This window comes from Drosophila innubila, chromosome X, assembly GCF_004354385.1.
Source record: "Drosophila innubila isolate TH190305 chromosome X, UK_Dinn_1.0, whole genome shotgun sequence".
Taxonomy (NCBI): Eukaryota; Metazoa; Arthropoda; class Insecta; order Diptera; family Drosophilidae; genus Drosophila; species Drosophila innubila.
In genome coordinates, this window is record NC_047626.1 from 22,824,407 (window position 1) to 22,846,201 (window position 21,795).

Consider the following 21,795-nt stretch of genomic DNA (forward strand, 5'->3'; position numbering starts at 1 on the left):
GCAAAGTGGAGCAGGGTTTCATCATATTGCCATATCCACGAAGGCCCCCTTTCCCCCTCTCCCCCCTTTCCACCTACCCACCGTACGCCCCTGTTTAATGACAAATGACTGTCAGTTTGTCAGTTGCCGCTGGCGTTGCAGCTGCTGCGCCAATTGCCACTTAACAATTGTACGAATTGCGCTCTTTTCCTACTTACCTTTCCACTGCAAAATCAGCCAAATAAAATGTTGAAAAAATCGTGCAGAACTAGCGCCAAACTTTGTGTCTTTATTATCTGTTTTTTTTTTTTTTTCTTTTGCACCTGTGCAACTAGTGAGTGAGTCAAAAGAGCAAATGAAACAGACAGAGGCGTAGCCGGAGGAGTAGGAGGAGGAAAAGGGGGATTAAAGGAAGGCTGGGTACAAATTTCAAATGAATTGAAAGTAATGAATGAAAGTTGCAGCTTGTGGATGAGGTGTTTTGGCTATCGACATTTGGACTGGCCGAAAGTTTACGGGGGTCGGCTATTGGGCGAGGGGAGATTGAAGAGTTTGTTGCAAGTTCGTTGTGCAATTAACTGTGAAAATGCTGTCACAATATTTCAAACTTTTAATTGTTTGTTCAATTGCAAAATGCAACTGGCAGCTGGCAACAATAACAACAACAACAACAAAAACAGCAACAACAGCAGCCACAGCAACAACTTGCAACATTGTGGCGCCACTTGGCGTAGTTGCTTAAAGTTGCAACTTAAAGCAAGCAGCCAAACGTGCCGCTTGCCCAACTCGACTCAACATCCGCATCCGCGTAGAAAATCTCTCTCTCTCTCTCTCTCTCTCTCTCTCTCTCTCTCTCTCTCTCTCTCTCTCTCTCTCTCTCTCTATTTCTCTCTCTCTCCCTTGCTGTTTTGAGCTTCGTTTTCGTTTTTTGCAAAAATAATTTAACATGAATATATCGCATTTCATGGAGTCATACATCACACAGCGGCAGGCAACATGCGGCTGCCTCACTCTCGGGACAACGAAGTATCGGGGCGTTGGGGCGTGGCATGTTGCACAGGGGGCAAGCAGCAAGCGGCAAGCGGCAAGTGACAGCACTAACATAAACCACAATAATATCCAAAGTCATGAAGGAAGTAACCAAGTGTGAATTTTCGGTTTATGCCTCGCGAACCACAACGCAGCCAGCGTCGCTGCCGACGTCGCTGTCGACGTCGCTGCTAGCGTCAAATATGCACCCTACACGGTTTAGTTGCATTCTATGTACAATATGTATATGCATAGTATATTGAAAGCGAGACAGCAAATCTTTAAAATAAAGTGGAATTTTATAAAAAATATTTATAATATTTGCCAAATTTTTTTGATAATTTTTATTCCAATTTTTTAGCCCATTAAATTATTCAAATAAACTATTTGCAACTTTTCAAGAACATTAATATAATTTTGTACTATTTCATAAGCAATCATATATAAAATTATGAGTTGATGTATTTTTTTCGGAAATATGTAAAAAAAAAGAACTATGAAATAGATGTATAGTATTTTTTTTCCTAACTATTATTTTATTAGCTAAGATCTTAACTAAATACTACAAAAAATTGGACAAGTTATAGTAAAAGCAATGTATAAAATAAAATTTGTTACTTTTTGATTGAAAAAAGTAGGTTTTAATGGATAAACTTTAGAAGGATTTTCATAATCATTTCTTAATGAAAATATTTTCTGTTCTTAATTTCTTTGTAATTATTTGAGTTGAGTTTTCAATTATTTGCTAATGATAGCGCATTACGAATCTCCTGCTGGTCGATCTTCTGCTGCTGTTCTTTCAACTCCTACTCCTTCTACTCCTTCAACTCCTTCAGCTCCCACTCTTTTGAGCTGTGTCCTGTTCTGAGTCGTTGGGGCGCCTCTTGCAGTTGTTTTAGTTTGTGCTTCCGTTACGCGGACAGTTTGCTTTGCTGTTTTTATACTTGTGTGATTCTTTGACTGCACACTGACGGAGAGGGGGGAAGACAGTGAGAGCGAGCGAGTGTGGCACACAAAAAATGTTGCAACAAAACATTTACGACGTCATCGTTTCACAATTTTCGTCCATTTGTATCTTAAAATAAAAAAATGATGATTGTTGTTGTTGTTGTTGCGCCCCAGAGAGGCGAGAATAGAGTGAGACAGAGAGGCAAACAAGAAAAAAAAATGGCGAAACGGAAAGAAAAGAAAAAGCAAAGCAAAAGAAGAAAACAAAATCTCATGTCATTTATCATGCATTTCCACTTTTGGCTTCCGTCGGCCGGGACATGCCCCAAAACACAGACGAATGCACGAAACGGACACAGTCGACAGTCGACCGTCGACCGTCGAGTGGGAGCAGGGGGAGTAGGAGAGGAGGAGGAGGGGGGTGTCAGCTGAAATGATGTGTGCGCTGCCTTTGCCGCAGGACAACAGCTAACAAAAAATATATACACGTAAAAGAAAGAAACAGACGAAACACATTTCAGTGTCAGTTTATTTCTTTTTCTTTTTTGTTCTGGTGCCTCACAACTGCAACTTCAACTCTAGACGGGAATAACGCCCCTCTCCTTGCCCCCTAAGCACCCTGCAGCTCCGCCCCTGTGCCTGCTCTACAACCCTTCAACTTTAGTTTCAACTAATAGTTGAGCACATCGTGTTTCGTTAACTTTCGTGTCAAGATCATGAACGATCTAAGCATGGAATATATGTATTTATTTTTTATAATTTCATTGAAATATAAAATTCAAAAGACTATTTTAATTTTTTTTGATATATTTAGTTAATTTTAGATATTTTATTACGTCATCTATAGCACTGAAAATACTGTAGAAATAGTTTTTTCCTGAACCAATCCACGTTTTATCAAACAATTTAAAATAATGACTTTAGTATTCTATAAATATTAAGTACATTTTATGGCACATTTTTTGTTCACAACATGTATAAGTAATAACGTACGAAGGAAAAAAATTCGAAATATTTCAAGTATTTTAATTGCCTTTACGGATTATACTCACGCTTTTAGAAAAATCTGATTTCTTCACTTGGGTGAAAATTATTTCAACAGTTGTAATTAAGTATATCATTTTTGATCACCCTAATATTCTATTACGACGAAATCTAAACTAAAATCCTAATACAAGTTATCTTTATTATATGGAAAATATGTTTTTCTAGTATTTTGTGGTACTTTTGTGTGTTTTCAAAGATTTTTGTACGAATCTTGGTCACACTATTTTTCTAATATACAAGATATGCAACTTTATATTTTAAATAAATGCTATTTTTTGAGGAATTATTGTGGTCATCTGCTATTTATCAATATATCATATCAACTTTTTATACCCTCGATAAGGGTATATAATTTATTTCTTAACATATGTGCAATAAATATGAAATATTTTTACAAATTGTGATTTTGATATTGTCTTATGCATCCTGACCAAATTTTGTGAATATCGTAATACCATAATATCCATGAGTAGATATATGATTAAAGGACTCTGCAAGTTTATCAACTATTCGATTTTAATATATTTGGTCACTGAATTTCTATTTCTTAATTGCCAAGAATGTATAATAAAAAAATATAGACAATTTTTATGTCTATTTTTGTAAAGTATTCCTGTATTTAGAGGTTGATGTTGCATCGTGTCGTGTCACGTGCACATCTCTAGCAGGCATCTCTTCAATTGCAGCTGCAACTCGACCGGAGGCGACTGTCAGAGGCTGTGGCATCCAATTCCCCTTCATTTTATAGAGCCGCCGTCGAACCGCATTCGAGGAGAACGGATTGAGAATGGAATAGGAGATGGGCGAGTATATAGAGAGGGCATGGGGATGGGGGATGAGGATGGGGATGGGGTTGAGGATTCCACTCGGCATTCTGTGGGACAAATGAAGCAGCGCACAAATCATCGCCAGACGCCCAATTTATGCGTTTTCATTTGGCCAGCAATTCGGTTGCTTTTCATTTTCATTTTCATTTCCTGTGGAATGTCGCCCTCCTCCTCATCTCTCCTATTCACTCTGTATCTTCCCTTCTGCCACTCCTTGTTATGAAAAATTAATAAATACGACAAAAAAAAAACAAGGAAAATCGCCTAAAATCGAAAAAATAAATGCTATTCAATTAATTTCCTTCGAGGGCTAAGCAACATTTTGTTTCGCATCCCTCTCCCCTCTCCCCTCTTTCATCACCACCCGCTGAAAAGAAACAGCAACAACAGTAAATGAAAACTTGCCTCGTCATTTTTGCGGCAATTTGAATATGGAAATGGAGCTTGAAGGCAAACATTTTCCCCAATCCCAACATTTGCATTCCCCATTCCTCATTCCCCCTCCCCCACCACATTTAGCCAAGTTCCGAGCGAGGCCTGAAATTATGAAAAAGTTCTATAAATTGTTTGCTTTTGAATTGTGGCACATTTGTCGAGTGGCATTCAATTTATGTGCCACATGTTGAACGGCGAAAGATTCACAGCAATTGCATGCCTCACATTTCCTCCCCCTCCCCACCCCAAGTCACCTACCGCCCCCTCTCGGAACTGAATGAGTTGCACATTTAACAGTCGTTTAAACGCATTCTAAATTTGTTTGCAAATCTTAAAAGCATTATTCGACATTTTTCAACACTGCTTTCAAATGTATTTAAAAGTAAAATAACAAACGTTAAGCGTGTGGAACTTTTTTTTGTAGTTTTATATTTTTTAAAAGCAACATTTTATGTGAAATTTCAATTAAAGTTTTATATATGTTGGAAATCATTTGCGCAGATGATGAATTACGGTTTGTTGTCCAAATTTAAAACATAAAAGCAGTAATGGATGGGAAAATACAAGATGGCGGTTACAGCGAGCACGCTCGACAGTAGGATGCCCTGTGCCCAGGTACTCTGTACTGAGGTTGATTGTCGACCAATTATTCCTATGGCAGCTATATGATATATGAAACCAAATTGAACCATATTTGGTCAGAATGTACAGAACCAACTTATATGAATATTCAAACAGTTTGGTTAAGATATCTCAAAAAACCAAACACTTTTTTATACTAAAAGTTGATTTTTGACCAATCGGTCATATGACAGCTATATGATATAGTCGACCGATTTGAACCAAATTTGATCACGATGTATAATACCAGCCCAGATGCATATTGTATCAGTTTGGTTAAGATATCTCAAGAAACAAAAAACTTTTTCATACTAAGACTTAATTTTCGATTAAGCGTCTCTATTGCAGCTTTATGATGTAGTTTACCGATTTGAACCAAATTTGGTCAGGATGTATAATACCAGCCCAGATGCATATTCTACTAGTTTGGTTAAGATATCTCAAAAACCAAAATCTTTTTTATACTAAAAGTTGATTTTTGACCTATCGTTCCTATGGCAGCTATATACTGGTCCGCTCCAAAAATAAAAACAAACTTGATCTGCGTATGGTATCTAGGAACCTACATACCAAGTTTGAAGCCTCTAGCTCTTATGGTTTCTGAGATCGACGCGTTCAAACAGACGGACAGACAGACGGACAGACGGACAGACAGACAGACATGGCTCAATCGACTCGGCTGTTGATCCCGATCAAGAATATATATATACTTTTGGGAGTCTGCCTATTACATACATTCTGCCAAACACATTATACCCTTTTTTGCCCATTTTCAATGGGCTCAGGGTATAAAAAGGAACATGAGAAAGTGTTTTCAATCAAGCAATCAGTCAGTCAAAACAAGTCTCTTTAAAAGTAATGTATTGGTGGAAATAGCTGTCTATCAATCAGTCAGTCAATCATTCAGTCAATCATGGAAAGGAGTTTGCTATAAAGAAATCTATGGTGCATATGATTGTTTATCATTTGCTTATCAATCGGAATATAAGGCGGCTGTTGTTGCCTTGGGGCAAGCAATAAAGATTTGTGGCAAGGTGCCTCCTGCCACATGCCACATGCCACATACCACATGCCCCACAGGCTACTCGGTACTTTGACACTTAAAACAACAAATGTGGCTGCCACATGTGCAAAGGGGAAAATAAACAGAGGCGGAGGCAAAAAGAAATGCGAATTGTGGGCGTGCCACATGCGGCAGGGAAGGTGAAAAGGGGACAAGGGGCAAGTGGGGGAAGAGAAAACTGCGCCAAACAAATGCGACGCCATTTGGTCTGCATTGTGGCAGAGACTGGCGTCTGCCACGCCGTCTGACGCAAATAACCGCAATGAACTTGAGCCCAGCTGTCAATGTGATAAATAAACTTGGCTTTGGCAATCGTCCTGTCTCCCCGGTTCCGTTTGTCCTTCTTCTAAATAAATAATATGAAGACATGTTTATATAACACACACTCAACCTATCTCTCTCTCTCTCTCTGTTTCTATCTTTGCAGCATCAACAACAACAGCAACATCAGCGGCGTCTTCAATTGGAGTCAAGCTTTTATACTTGCAACTAAATTAAATGGCAATGGGCGTGGCACGCCTCTCACTAATGCTGCTGCTTGCGGCGCTGCTGCAACTTCATCATGTGGACGCATATTCCAGTACGTATACGTAATATAGTGCTATCCCACTTTCTCACTCGCTGTCGATTTGTATACTGTTGTCCTTGTTATGTCCCCACTATTTTGGAGTATTCGCTCTCTCCTCTCTCTCTCTCTCTCTTTCTTTCTCTTTTTCTCTCTCTCTCTCTCCTTTTACTGTGTAACTTGTAACTGTAATATGTAATGTCTGATCATCATCATCAATCAACATCATCATCATCATTATGATCGTCATCGTTATTCATCGTACCATAATTTAAATTTATAATTTCTATATTATTTTGAATATTTTACCCCTCCTCAATCAAACAACAACAACAATAACAACAACAACAACACACTGAACAACACACAACAACAATACGACTGTCTCTGTCTTCGTCGACGTCGCTATACCCGTCTCGCTCCTGCTGATCGTTGTGTCGGGATATATGTATATATATATACATATATATATATAGAATATGGACGTGGCTGTGGCGACATCGGTTGCCTGCCCACCGAGGAGTGTGTGATCACCAGCGACTCGTGCAGCTACAACCAACGCGATGGCAAGGATTGTGGCAACTATCCGACCTGTAAACGCAAGAGCGGCTCCAACACCAACCAGGCAAATCCCTCGTCCTCGGTTAATCCGTCAGGTATTTTATTTCATTTATTTTATTATGATTTCTCATTATTTTGCCCCATATATATTTTTTTTTGTTTCATTTGTGTTTCTGCTTTCGGGCGAGCTTCTCACCAACAAAATTCACTCGACAGTTCGACAAACGTTTTGACAGATCGCGGGGATTTGACTCGAAATTGAAAACTAGCCGTTTTTATTCGTTGCTTTTCATTTGCCTTAAGTTTTCTATGTTTTTCTTTAAGTATTAAATAATAATAATAGATCCACTTACAACCAGGGATCGCAAATAAGAGTTATTTTAATTATTAAAATTAATTTTGACTTTATCAAATAAAAAATAAATTAAATTTTTAGTTATTTTTCAATGTTAACATGTCATTTATATTTAAAAACTTGTAACCGTTACGATCCCTGCATACAACTGCAAGTGCAATTAAATAGAGGAAAAACACATGATACACACACAAATGCTATGCTTTACATATATACATATATATATGTCACTCTCTCTCCCAATCGTTCATTGGTTTTATTATAATATGTTGTTCACAAAACGCACTCTCGCCCGCTCATTCATTCTCTCATCGAGCAGCTATTAAGCTGCATTGCACATATATATGTATACATACACATGCTTTTGCTTGCTCGCTCTCTTTGACACACACCCACCCACACACACACGCACATATGTAGGCACGAGCTTCTGCTGCGACTGCTGTTAAGCTCAGATTATGTTCACAGCGCTGCCTTATGTTAATAACATAATGCGAGATCCTCAGCGCTGCAAAACATAGTCTGTGCTCTGCAAGAGAGCGCAAAGTGGCGTGCACGATTGAGAGAGGCTGTTAATGCATCTGGGTTAACATAGTAGATGCTTGCCAGCTCGCTCACTCTTTAACACGTTCACCTCTGCTGCAGTAGTCGCAGTTTTGTGCAGCTTTCAGCGCTGACTAACCAAAAATGCATTCCACTATTTTCTCTCTCTCTCTCTCTCTTTCTCACTCATGGCAATGGATAATTAACATTCACAAATAGGATCCAGTTTAAATACGGGACCAGAGAATAATATATTTGCGCCCGCCTCATCGAATCCCACACTTAACACCTATACATACTTCAATCACAACAATAATAATAATAACAACAATAACAATGCACATCAAAATGGCAACCAACCGCAATCATCATCGGGCGGCCATGGCGGCTCACAAAATGGCGGCCAGGGAGGCGGAGGCGGTGGTGGAGGAGGAGGAGGTGGAGGCGGGGGCTCACAGAACGCCAATGGGGATGGCAGCAATGTGGGCGCTGCCGGCGCCTCTGCCACGGGCATCGATCCGCATTATGTGTTTGGGGCAAAGCATCATATGCCCATAATACCCAATATGCCCATCTTTCCATACAATTCACCCACGCAAGCACCATCGTTTCAACAGTTTCCCCAACCCAATCATCCAGGTAGCGTCCTCAATCCAGGATATCCCATGCATGGCCTGCAGCCGGTGAATCCCTACAATCCACCGTTCGTATTTGGTCAATTGCCTTTCTATTCGGGACCGGCCGGTACTGGCGGACCACCGGGCGGTGGTGGTGGCGGTGGCGGCGCTGGCGTCGGTATGCCCAGCTCCAGTATGGGCATCCTTGGCGGCGGCGGTGGCGGCCTGGCGCCATATGGCAGCAATTTCCAGGGCTATCAGACCCATCATCAGAATGCGAACATGTACAATAAGCCGCCGCCACAGTATCAAAACCAGAACCAACAGAATCCCTACAATCGTCAGACCCAAGCGCATCCCTCGGCAGCGGGGCAACTAGGTGGCAACTCCAACGCTGGACTCATCTGTCTGTTGGCAGCGCTCGTCCTGCTGCTGGCCAACATCCACAATGGCATCCACAATGGCAGCACGTAATAAGATGCAGCAGCAGCAGCGACAACAGTTACTCTTACAAATCACTTAAATCCAAACTCAAATTATTTGTGCGAATTTTTTAAATCGCTTTTTATTTCATTTAATTGCGTTTTCTATTTAATTCACTCTTTCTCTCTCTATCTCTTTTGGTTTATTGGGGCGCCAATTTAAGTTATAATTAAGCAAAAGCAACAACAGCAACAATAACAGCAACAGCTACACTCAAAGCTCTCTCTCTCTCTCTCTCTCTCTTCGATTTTTGATGGCTTGCAGCTCCTACAACTGATCGCGCGTGCAAGAACGAGACGCACTGCGAGTTTCGTGAGTGCGTTTGCTTGCCGTCTCGCTTACGTCCGTGCCAAATGAATGAACATAGCAATTATTAAATAACAAAGCGCAATTACAGCAAACTTAGCACAGACTTTGTGTACTAAATATATGTACATATGTATGTATGTATATTCTTGTTGAGTTCAAAATAAATGGAATATATTGCATGCATTTGTTGTAGCTAAGTATTTGCTGCAATTTCTTTTTAACATTCTTCGCCTGCAACACACACACACACAAGCATACGTAATTTCAATTTAATATTGTGTTCGCTTTGTGCATGTGTACGTGTGTGTGTGTTAGTTCATTTGTGTGGTTCAACTATCAGTTAGTACTGTTGGCCCAAAAGCTTCTTGCTGGCTGCACTTCTCTCTGTTTTTTGCAGCTCAATTAAATTGGAATTTAATTTCGGGCTTAGTCCAGTGCCTGTTACCAGCCGCAGACCTTGGTCCAGGCCAGACACACACACACAGACACTCACACAGACACATGTCTATGTGCTGGTTAGATAACAGCTTTGATGTTGATGTTAATTTCATTTTTGTTGATGTTGATGCTACGAATTTTGTGGTAAACTCAGCGCAAGCATTTCAGACTATCATTGCCTACTTGGTCTTGCTGTTGCTGTTGCTGTTTTTGTTGTTATTGCTGCTGATGGCCCATTCAGAGTTGTTGTAGATAAAAACATACATACATATATACGCATGTCAATCAAAGTGCATAACAAGTTGCTTTTTAGACTGCAGAAAATGCAACAAAAAAATTAAAAAAAAAAAAAAATCAAAACAAAAACAAAAATACGAAAATAATAAGAAAAAAAATATTTAGAAATCTGAGCTGTGCACAAAGTGCACAACTAAACATAATAATAACTATAACTGTTTTTTTTTTTATATACATATATATCTAAACTAACAAATGGAGTTAAGAGAGCGAATAAATGTTTGCGCCTAGAAATATGCAATTGTTTTTAATCAACAGACAGATAAACTAAAAATACAAAACAGCTCGATTTCAGACAACAATAACAATGTATAAAATAAAAACAAAATTCAATTACTTATAATCTTAAGCAAAAACTGCCAGCAATGAAATAATTCAAAAAGTGAAAAAACTATTGAAAAGCCAAAAGTGTCAATATTAAAACTCATCTCGAATCAAATTTACTCGAAAATAACAATAGCATTTGTACACTCAACTGCAACATATTGCATACCACAAAAAACCACACACACATACACATACACAGAGAAACACATACTCTGCAAAGAGCGGGCAGTTAATTATTATTTTTTATATATACACAGGAAATATTAGAAAACCTTTATGAAATTGCTTGTGCTTTTATTTGTTAAATGAAATCTTTTGTTAAATAATTTACTTGTTTGTATGTTAACATACCCTGTATACATATATGCAGATGCAATACATACCAGACGTTCATTAATCCACAGAGTTGTTCGTCTGATTTCAGGGAATTTATCACATAGCTAACTTTACTTTTGGCCTAAATACAATCGCAGACTTTCAGATATAGCATTGATTCTGTGTATACCAATAGATTAACCTTACTTCTGAATATTCTAAACAATTCAGAAGAATCACAAAAAACTGCACAAGACAGCAACATTTTAAATTTCATATATACTTTTGTTGTTAGTTTATTTGTATTAAACATGTGTACAGGGTATCTGCTAGTCGAGCACAATCGACTCCATTTGTATTTTATTATTGTTTCATTGTATTTTTATTATTTCTGACATGAATTTACTTGTGTATAAATAAATGAAATTTAAACAGTGAGGAAACAAAAAAACCGAAGATATTTACTCCGTCCGAAAACATTGAGAGCATTGTTGTTATTATTTTTTCGAAAAAAAACACATTTATTTCAATACACTCGCTGAAAACACTCACAAACACTCATATTCACATTAATTTAAATGAAACCCAACTAAAACTGCCATTTGAACAGTATTAAAGAACTAACAGAAGCATTTTTATCGAATATACTTTAATCGAGAAATAGAAACCCCCCCCAAAAATTTATAACTACCCTAGTCCTATAAATGGAGGAATGAAGTGCATGCGAGCAATACAAATAATCGTACTTATTCGATAGTCATAGTGGTATTCAAGGTATATTCAAAAGGTATTCACAATGATTACTCAAAACCAAAACAAGTCTTAAGTCTAAATGCATTCAGATAACGTATACACACTCTTAACTCTGATGATAACTCGGCGTTGTACATAGCATTCGCATTTATAAGTATATAATAAAATATATACTCTATATGTAACATTACTGATATACTTACACACATATAGATATATATAGTTATAAACATTTAAAAAAACGAATTAAGATTTAAAAACATTTACTAATCCAAACGGCAGAGAAGACTTATAAGAACTAAGCGATACAAAAGAAACAAAATCAAACTCAAAGTTGTGTAGAATTAAAATGTTGCATTAACTATAACGATTACGATAACGATTACGAAAACGATTACGATAACGATAACGATTACGATAACTGTAACGATAACTATACTAACGATAAATATATCGAAAAGCGATAGTGGCTATAATAAATAAGTCGATACGTCGATTATCAATAATGATAACAATAATGATATACGTATGTGTAACAATAATCAACTATCGATAACAATAATAAAGACTACGCTAATGCTATCGATACATGTAAACATGCATTTTACGATACCATTTCTGTCTAAAATATACATATGTAGATGATAAAACATCTATAAAAAGGCAGTGGTATAATCGATAACACGTGATTTATCGATCACAAATTGGCAATAATAATGATATCGATAACAGCAGCGATAATGATAAAGCTATTGTCACCATAAAAAAAATATTGCATCGATAATTCGATAAATTTATCGATAGTAGGCATACATACATATGCATTAATGCTAATCAAAATGAAACGAGCAACTGTAATTAAACGTAAGCTAAGTAATCGAACCCAAATCAAACTAAATGAACCCCCGAACCCCTCCACCCAATCCCCCAGGTCCCATCATCCCTCCATCATCACCTCTCTATCCTATCCTTTGTCATCCGTCTTATTATTGTAATTATTTTGTTAACAGCTTGCATTTCATTTGACATTCTTTGTTTTTTATGTTTTTTCTATTATGCTCTGTTTTTTAAATGCTTTTTGTGTTTTTTTTTTGTCTGTTTTTTTTCCTCCATCTTCTCCCTGTCGATTGTTTACCAATTGCTTATTGTGGCTAACAAACATCTGCTTGCTGGCAACTGCGCTGCTGCTGCGCTGCCAACTGCAACTGCAACTGCAATGTGATGACAAAAGTGAGCAGCGGCAACACCCACAACTCGTATGCTCCCAATGCACCGCTGCCAGAGGCGGATAACGGCCAGGGTGGTGCACAGGGTGGTTACGGTGGCGGCGGCGTCGGCGTCGGCGGTGCTGGTGCTGGTGGATATGGTGGTGGCTTCTCGGCTGGCGGTCATAGTCTCTATCCTTCGCTTCCCAACAACAACAACAACAACAATGGTGGTGCTGGCTACAATCCACAGGGTGGCTACAATCCCCAGGGTGGCTACAATCCCCAGGGTGGCTACAATCCCCAGGGTGGCTACAATCCACAGGGCGGCTACAATCCACAGGGTGGCTATCAGCCAGCTCCCGGTGGCTATCAGCCCGCACCTGGTTATACACCGCCCGCTCCTGGCTATGACAACAATGGTGGTGGTGGTGGTGCTGCCCAGAAGCCCAAGGACAAACAGGGTGGCTTCTTCTCCAACTTCTTCTCGAATCCGGCGGTGAGTCAGGCTGTCTCCGGCATCATTGCTGGCCAAATCGCCAAGCAGCTGCAAGGCGGTGGCGCCTCCAATGGCGGCAACAACAACAATGGTGGCAACGCACCTTATCAGCCCAGCGGTGGTTACGGCGGTGGCGGTGGCGGCGGTGCGTCCAGTGGCTCATCATCTGGCAGCAATATTCTCGGTGGCTTACTCGGCTCGGTGCTTTCTGGCGGTGGTGCTGGTGGCAACAGCGCTGGCGGTGGTGGCGGTGCCAGCAGCTTCCTGGGCAGCCTGCTCAGCGGTGGCGGTGGCGGCGGTGGTGGCGCCCCAAGTGGCGGTGGCAGCGGCCTCGGCGAGATCTTCAACTCGAAGAACTTTGGCGGACTCTTCAGTGAGAATCCGTCGGCATCACGCGGTGGTTCCAGCGGTGGCAGCGGTGCCAGTTACCCCACCCAAGCACCCTACGGCAAATAGGCAGCACCACCCCTCACAGGAGGAGTTGGTATCCAGAATGGAATCCACAGCACATTTTGGAATTATTTCCATATTTTATATTTTATGTGTTTATCAACTGGAGGCATTTCAATAAAGTGGCCACAACCACAACAACAACCACATATACATACACATATACTACAACAACCACTACAACTACATATACAATTATAATAACACTAATAATACAGTTCATTATTATAACAACAATAAAACATACATTTGTGAAAACAAAGAAATTATAAATTTACAAACGAAAACTCTACAGAAATTCAATAAAATTTGTAAATAGAAATATGTACGTATGAATTGAAAGCCAGTCTACAAAGTGTTTTCTTTAATTTAGTGGGAATGGAGTTTTTGCTTTTATTCTTTCAGCTGAAAACGGTAAGTAAAAATGGTAAATGCTTTAATATATTATATAAATGAAATTTAAAGCGCATAAAAATCAATAACTATTAAAACAATCTTCAAAATCAGTTTAAGTTGGATTGTTTAATTTGTTAATTTTCGATTGTCTAGAATCCTTATAGCGGATATGATGAACGTGTGCTGTAAGTGGCTATCCCATTTTGAAACTGATAATTCAAATAGCAGCAAATACATTTTGGAATACCATTTTAATTTTATTATTTTTTATATATGAAAGAAGATACTTGATGAATTATTAATCCTATATATGCTGTGATAGAAAAAATAATAAAAATTACCAATTTTTAGCTAATTTTTAAAATTTTTGTATATATTTTAGAAATGTACTATCGCTAAAAACTTAAACTTTTCTCAGAAAGACACTGACACATTATTCATGGCTTTTGGAAATGTAAAGCTCTTATTTGGAAGCGATCAATTTCAAACGTTTTTCCCATATTTCACATTTCGACATTTGATTTATCGACTTAAAAAAAAATGTTGGATATATGATAAAATGTAGATATAATATCAATAGATTCGTGGCGATCAATAATATTAAAATAATAAAGAATTTAGCTTATATTCGTTTTGAAAAGTCTATATAATAAGTTAAGCATTTGCAACCCTTTTGGGTAGGAACTGAAAAGCATAGAGTATATCTTTTAGAGAACCATCGAAGTTCATGCAGATAAAAGGAGCCAAGGATCTGCGTAAGTTAACCAACACTGGCTTTAGCACAACAGCTAGCTGCCACACGCTGCCAGTGCTCGAAAGTGGGGCAACATTGTTGCCACTGTGGCAGCAACAACAGACTGAGAGTGCTTCCCCCATTTGCAGTCTAACAACAATATATTATGCGCTAAGATCCTTTAGCAAGGACTACAACCACGGGGCAAACGGTAAATGGCAACGGGGGCAGGCAACGTGCCACGTGCAACGTACAACATGGAGCGGGCAACGTGCAACGAGCTGGCCATTTGGCTTTGGTTAACCGACAACCATTTTGTAATTTATTTAAGTAATAAAATAAATATACGAGTGTGTACATTGTGCAGGCACTGTAGGAGTGCCACCTGCGAGAGAGAGAGAGAGCGAGAGAGAGAGAGAGAGGGAGAGAGAGAGAGAGGGACTGACAGTGTATGCTTTCCACATGCAGGTGGCATACTCCTACACAGCCTGCTGTTGGGTGGTGTTAAGCGCTTTTTCCTCTTCTTCCTTCTACTGTTGTTGTTGTTGTTGTTGTTGTCGTTGGCCTGCTTGCTGTTGTTGTTGTTGTGATTGCCAAGCGAAAGTGCGCTTGAAGTGCACGAAGCACCTACTTGGCCAAAGTGAATTTAGTGTCAAGTGCAGGAAAATGTGAAAAGCAGCTACGAGTTAGTTTTTCATATTTAAGCAGCACTCCACATGGCAACAACAACCACCACAACCACCAGCATCATCACCACCACGGCAACAACAACAACAACAAGTGGAAACATCGAGGGTGCATGACTAGAAGACACTCTGTGTCCACTTTTAAGATACCCTATGTTACATGCCTTTAAGATTTGAAAATAAATAAAATAGACTTCATTTTATACACTAAATAATTGTTAATAAAGCACATACTGTCTGTTAAATTTGATTTTATACATTAATTTCACGACAAAACTGTCTTAGCTATGTTGTGTGAAAATTTCAGCCTCCTAGATCTTATGGTTTGCGCTGTGCAATGATCAGCGAGTCAGTGATTGAATAAATGTATGAGGACAAAGAGATTTATTTATATAGTTACTTTTTTAAACATAATTTAACTATTGGGAGTTTAACATAGAAATCATAGTATAATTAAACATAATAAATTTTTTGAGAATCCAACCTAATAGTCACATCATAGTATAATAAAACATAATAGTTTACCAATGTCGTTTTTTCGGCTTTAAATCAAGAAATTCTGAACAAAGCTACAAAAAAAAAACATCTAATTTTAGTTGATTTTCAAACAAATTTTAATTTCTTTAATTTTATTGAATCATAGTTTTAACTTAACTCAACTTTGGGCTTTGCGGACTCTTAAAAATAAAATAAAAAATCTTGATCTATGATTTTAACTTTCAAACTGAACATTTTCTAAAATGTAGGAGATTTGGAGCTATGATAGATACTAATGTACCAAATGGAATGTCTAGCTTTTTAACATCTTTGAAATAAAAGAGGGACAGAGTTGATTAAAAATATTTTTCTTTCTTTCTGTCAGATATATGAGCACGTAGATATTAAACCCGTTTAGCAAATTTGTAATAGGTATATCATCGTTTACCAGCTTATACCTTCCACAGTCAAAGTATTTCGTGCAGTTGTTGTTGCCACTTTGGCTTGTGTGTGTGTGTGTGTCGGCAAAAACAATGACACACCGCATTTGGAAGCCAAAGCTGACTCTGAAGTTGTAACTGAAGTCGAAGCTGAAGCCGAGGCTGAAGCTGAAGTTGAAGCTGAAGCTGAAGCTGCCGCCAGCGTCGGATGTCGTTGACTTTTCAAGTCGCATTAGGCGACCAGAGGCGACAACAAGAGGCTGAAGAGGGGTTGGTATTTTGTGTGTGTGTTTGTGTGTGGGGGGGGGGAGGATTGGGGACTTGAAGTGTCAGCTTGGCATGATGATGATTGGAACGAGGTGCGCATAAAAATACATGTAAGAGGCTTTCAGCTTATTGTTTGGCACAGTCACTGTCGCATTTTATGATTACAGTGTGCCTCCCTCTTCCTCTCCCCTCCTCAGTCCTCTCTCAGCTCTCAGCTCTCACCTCTCTTTCTCACTTTCTACAACCTCTTATCACTCGATACGCCTGCATATTATGACGAGTACTCTGGTTCTCCGAGCGAGCCCATCGGCTTAATTTTATTGATATTACGCGTACTTGTCACAGTCGACACAGGTCGACAACAGACCCCATTCCCATTCCCCCTCCATGCTCCTACCACCCGCCACGCCTCTCTCTACGCCCCTTTGTGTCAGCCTATTAATTTTTATGCGAACGGCGATTTTTATAAACAGCAGCAGCATCTGAAGTTGAAGCTGGCGACTTGATCAACTTTTATGCACACTTCTGGTTTCCTCGAATCCAATTACACTCCATAAGCAACCCTAACTCCCAAACCGAAACTCAACTCAATCCCAACACGTGCTTTGCTTTTACGAGTCAACTGGCAACTGACAACTGACAATTGAAAAAGGTGCAGGAAATGTGCAATTTGCTGGAAATTAGTTTTGTTTAAAGGAACGTAGAATTTCCGAACCAAATATTTGCCATAATTACACAAAATTCATCAAATTAAGCATTATAAGTCAGATTTTAAGAATAAGCAATTTTTATTCAACAATTTGAGCAGCTAAAAACATAATGAACAAGTGAAATACCCTGTGCCCAGGTACTCTTTACTGAGGCTGATTTTCGACTAATTGTTCCTATGGCAGCTGTATGATATATGGAACCGAATTAAACAAAATTTGCTCAGAATGTACATAACCATCTTAAATGCATATTCCTTTAGTTTGGTTAAGTTATCTCAAAAAACAAAAAACTTTTTCATACTACAACTTGATTTTCCACCGATCGGTCCTACGCCAGCTATATGATATAGCAGACCGATTTGAACGAACTTCGGTCAGGATGTACAAATCTAAGTTAAATGCATACTCTATTAGTTTGTTTAAGATATCTCACAAAACAAAAGACTTTTTCATACTAAAACTTAATTTTCAACTGACAGTCTCTATGGCAGCTATATGATATAGTGGTCCGATCCAAAAATAAATAATAAACAAACTTGATCTGCGTATGGTATCCAGGAACCTATACACCAAGTTTGAAGTCTCTAGCTCTAATAGTCTCTGAGATCGACGCGTTCAAACAGACGGACGGACAAACAGACAGACAGACGGCCATGGCTCAATCGACTCGGCTGTTGATCCTGACTAAGAATATATATACTTTGGGGGTCTGTCACGCCTCCTTCTGCCTGTTACATACATTCTGCCAAACACATTATTCCCTTTTTTGTCAATTTTAAATGGACATCAAAGTAGAAAATTTTGTATCTACTCATATACTCAAAAATAATTTTTTTGGCATTAGAAACAAAAACACCCATGACTTTTATTTTACAATATATTGAGTATCACTATAGAATTTTGCAAATGTTTTTGTTTTTGATGCATATTTCTATCTCTAAGAGACTTTTTAGCACCTTTACAGTTCGTTTCTGTCTTGAAGATACATTTGAAATTCATTTGTCTGCTTGCAATATGTTCGTATTTGCATCCCGAAAACATTTGCATATCATACAAAGATACGTTTACGCTTCAGTAAAGATTGTGTATCTTACAGATGGTTTTGTTTATTGCAACTACATTTTTGAGTCACACATAAATTTTGTACCTCACAGGTAATAGCTCATAAATTATATGTGCTTTAGGGGCATTCTTGTATCTTACAGATACATTGTATCTAACACAAAATACACAGTTACAATTTACCACTCTATATTGAATACAGAATATTTTTGAATGATGTGATACATCTTGGGTAACATTTTAAATCCGAAATATTAAAGTTCAACAACTTTAAATAATTCCAAGTTTATTTTTGGTTCAATAGATTCTTTTGTATCTCAGACATCAAATGGTAGTAAATGTTTGAGATAGTTTTCTATCTCGCACAAGCTAAATACATGTTGTTTCATAGAGATTGAAGTGCACAGAACTATTTTGAAACTATCTTCAACATCAATTGTTGCCTTATTCACTTCACTGATTTGTATCTTAAAGATACATGGCAGCCACAATGCTATACAAAGATACATTTTCACATTTTGTTACAAATTGTCCTCAATCCTCTTCGTTGGCAATAGATAAGATACTTCTAGCTGGCCACACAATTACTTCGCAGCCTTTGAAGGACATTTTACCATGGATACTTCCAGCACTTTAAGCTCCACTTTGTTGTCGCTTGTGCTCGTTGTTCTTAGTTGTTTTACCCAGTGCCACAAGAGAGTGGCAAGGTGTTATCGCTTAGTGGTGAACTTTGCAATCGGCAGAAGAAGGAGCCAACTTCGATCAACTAAAAAATATAAATTATATATATCGACTCAACATTAATATTAAATTTGTTTGTTTGGCAAGTTTTTCAGACTAACAAAAATTAATTACACAAAAGTTTTCTACCAGAGTTATAAATTTTATTCTCTAAATATTAAGATATCAAGTGACACTAGTCAGTATTACAGAAATTGGTCATTTATAAATAAATGGAGAATATTAAAAAAGTATAGTTTCAAGTTGTTTATTCAATTTTAAATTTGGTTATTTATTTCCATTTCAATTATTTGAATTTAAATTTGTAACTATGCTTTCTATTGTTTGATTTGTTTTTTTATTTATTAATTATATGTTCTCGGGTTTTTAATTTCCTTTAATATGTAATTGTTTGCTTTGAAGTTGGCTTTCTAAAAATAAATCAAGCAACTGAAAAGACACGTTTACTGGGTATCTAGTTGTCGAGTTCAGTCGATTAAGTTTGTTAGCTAACTGCTTTCCATGTTGTCGGGAGGTTTCAGCTCAGCTCTTTGCATGGACAACAACAACAACAACACAAGCAACAACTTTTTATATGAGAAGCGTGTGTAAAAGTTGTTGTTGTCGTTGTTGCTGGGCAATAAAAGCGTTACAACTTAATTAATTAAGTGCAAATGATAAAAATGACCAAGCGGCACGAACTACTCGGACCAACAACAGCAACAATCGTAATAACAACAACAACAACAACAACAACAAGCAACATTTCTGCGTCAACTGCAACAAACAAAAGAAAAAACTAATTAAGTTTTATGTGCAATTTTCGTGGCTGAAAAGTTTTGCCGCTTCCTCTGCTGCTGCCTCTGCCTCTGCCGCTGCCGCTGCCTCAGTCGCTAGCTCGGTTCATGTAACTGTTGTTGTTGTCTGTTAGTGTTGCGGTTGTTGTTGCTGTTGCTGTTTGTTGTTGTGGTGAATGCGTCGCTTTACGTGACCCGCCAACATTTTGTTATTTATGCCACAGTGTTGCTCAGTGTGTGTGTGTGTTGGTGTGTGTATATGTGTGTGTGTGTGTGTGTCAAATCTGTGCGCTGACATTTGCGGCGATTAATGAACGCCATGACAACAACAACAACAACAGCAGACGAAGTCTTTAATTTGCGGCCATTAAGCAGCAAGAGAGCAAAAAAAAAAAACTATTGCCTACTTATGTGGGCCAATTGCCAATAGGCACAGCAACTGACCCTTAAACTGGCCAATTGGTTCAAGCCAAACCGGACAGAATGGGGCAGCAGCTGTGGCAGCTGTGGCAGACGCATGTGACGCCGTCTCCGTTGCCGTTGCCGTCGCTTGTTAACATGCGTTTGGCGCGTGGGCCAAATAAATCAAGGCCAACCGCAGCAGGCCAAAAACAAAAGAGATCAACAACAAAAACTAGACAAACAACAGCAACAAAAACAACTGACAGAACAACTGCAGTTACTGGGATTTACTCAGCGTAAGGAGAAAGAGATACAGAAAGTGAGGGCGAGGGAGAGAAAGAGAGAAGAAGAGTGAGAGGCTGCATAACATTTGCAAACTAAACAAACTTGCAGCATGCCCCTCAAATCTGCCTCTCATACCTGGCACTATGGGCACTTTTTCCACATTTATTGGAATTAATTAACTACTCAAAAATGAAACTACATTTTTGGGCCTTCTTTCTTTTTTTAATCTATTATCACTTTGCAAAATTGAATTCAAATTATCTTATGCAATTTTATTTTTTCCTTAGCTATTATAGTATTATTATAGCTTATCGAGGACTTCAACTCGATGATTTTATGACGATCTATCGAGTCGACTTCCATGAAAAATCAACAACTTATTGGGGTTTAGTAAGTTGTTTAATTGCAAAAAAAGGTTAAGTCGTTCAATTTTATATCAGCATTCGTAACAAATAAACTACAAAATTGCCAAAGTTTAAGTTAGGCATAAAAACGTTGCAAGAAAAATAAGATTTTGAATAAAAATACGCGTGTAATTAATGATTTAAATAGCGTGTTCAAATTAAAAAAAAAAATGTTTGGAAAAAACTCGATATTTGCAACTCGATCTACTATTTTCCGATATATCGACAACTCGATACCTATTTTGAGCGATTTTCTTTTTCGATATAAAACTCGATCTAAATTTTGGACTTACATCACTAGTAAATTCACAAGATTTCAAAAATGTTAAATGTTTTTTTTTTATTGACTTGTTGAGATGTGTTGTCGTTAAAAATGAGAGTACCCATAGTTTCTTGTAGCTTCTTCCGATTCCATCTCCTGTATCTGCCAGCTCTGTTGCTTCTTTTCTCCCTCGCTGCCTTTTTGCTGTGATTTTTCGCGGTGTTGCACGTAAATTTAGTTGCATGCCACCGACATATAAAAGCAGCCACGCCGCAAGCAATGCAACTGAATCTCCGTCTTCATTGCTGTCATTTTCTTCGCCTCTCACTCCATTTACCTCTCCCTCTACGCATTTCTCCTTCGCATTTGCTGCCATTGAGAAGTTGTTGAAAAATATTTGTCGCACACAGCGCAATGCGATGCCACAGCTAGGCGACAAAAGTGTCGCAAGCGAACTGAGTATTTGCATCTATTTTTAAAAAATTTAC

At 38.2% G+C, this 21,795-nt stretch overlaps 1 protein-coding gene across 2 annotated transcripts in view; it reads left to right on the plus strand.

The window, feature by feature from the left end:
* Positions 1 to 14,012, plus strand: part of LOC117789231 (glycine-rich cell wall structural protein 1.0) — a 115,336-nt gene extending 101,324 nt beyond the window's left edge. Inside the window, exons 2-4 of one of the 2 annotated variants that reach the window (XM_034628330.1) lie at positions 6,374 to 6,529; positions 6,991 to 7,170; positions 12,744 to 14,012. In XM_034628330.1, the coding sequence (XP_034484221.1) occupies positions 6,448 to 6,529; positions 6,991 to 7,170; positions 12,744 to 13,672 (1,191 nt within the window). In that variant the 5' untranslated portion in view covers positions 6,374 to 6,447 and the 3' untranslated portion in view covers positions 13,673 to 14,012. Of the gene's footprint in view, positions 1 to 6,373; positions 6,530 to 6,990; positions 7,171 to 8,612; positions 11,570 to 12,743 lie in introns of those variants that run through there. The other variant, XM_034628340.1, reaches the window with a different exon arrangement.
* Positions 14,013 to 21,795: the final 7,783 nt, after the last annotated feature.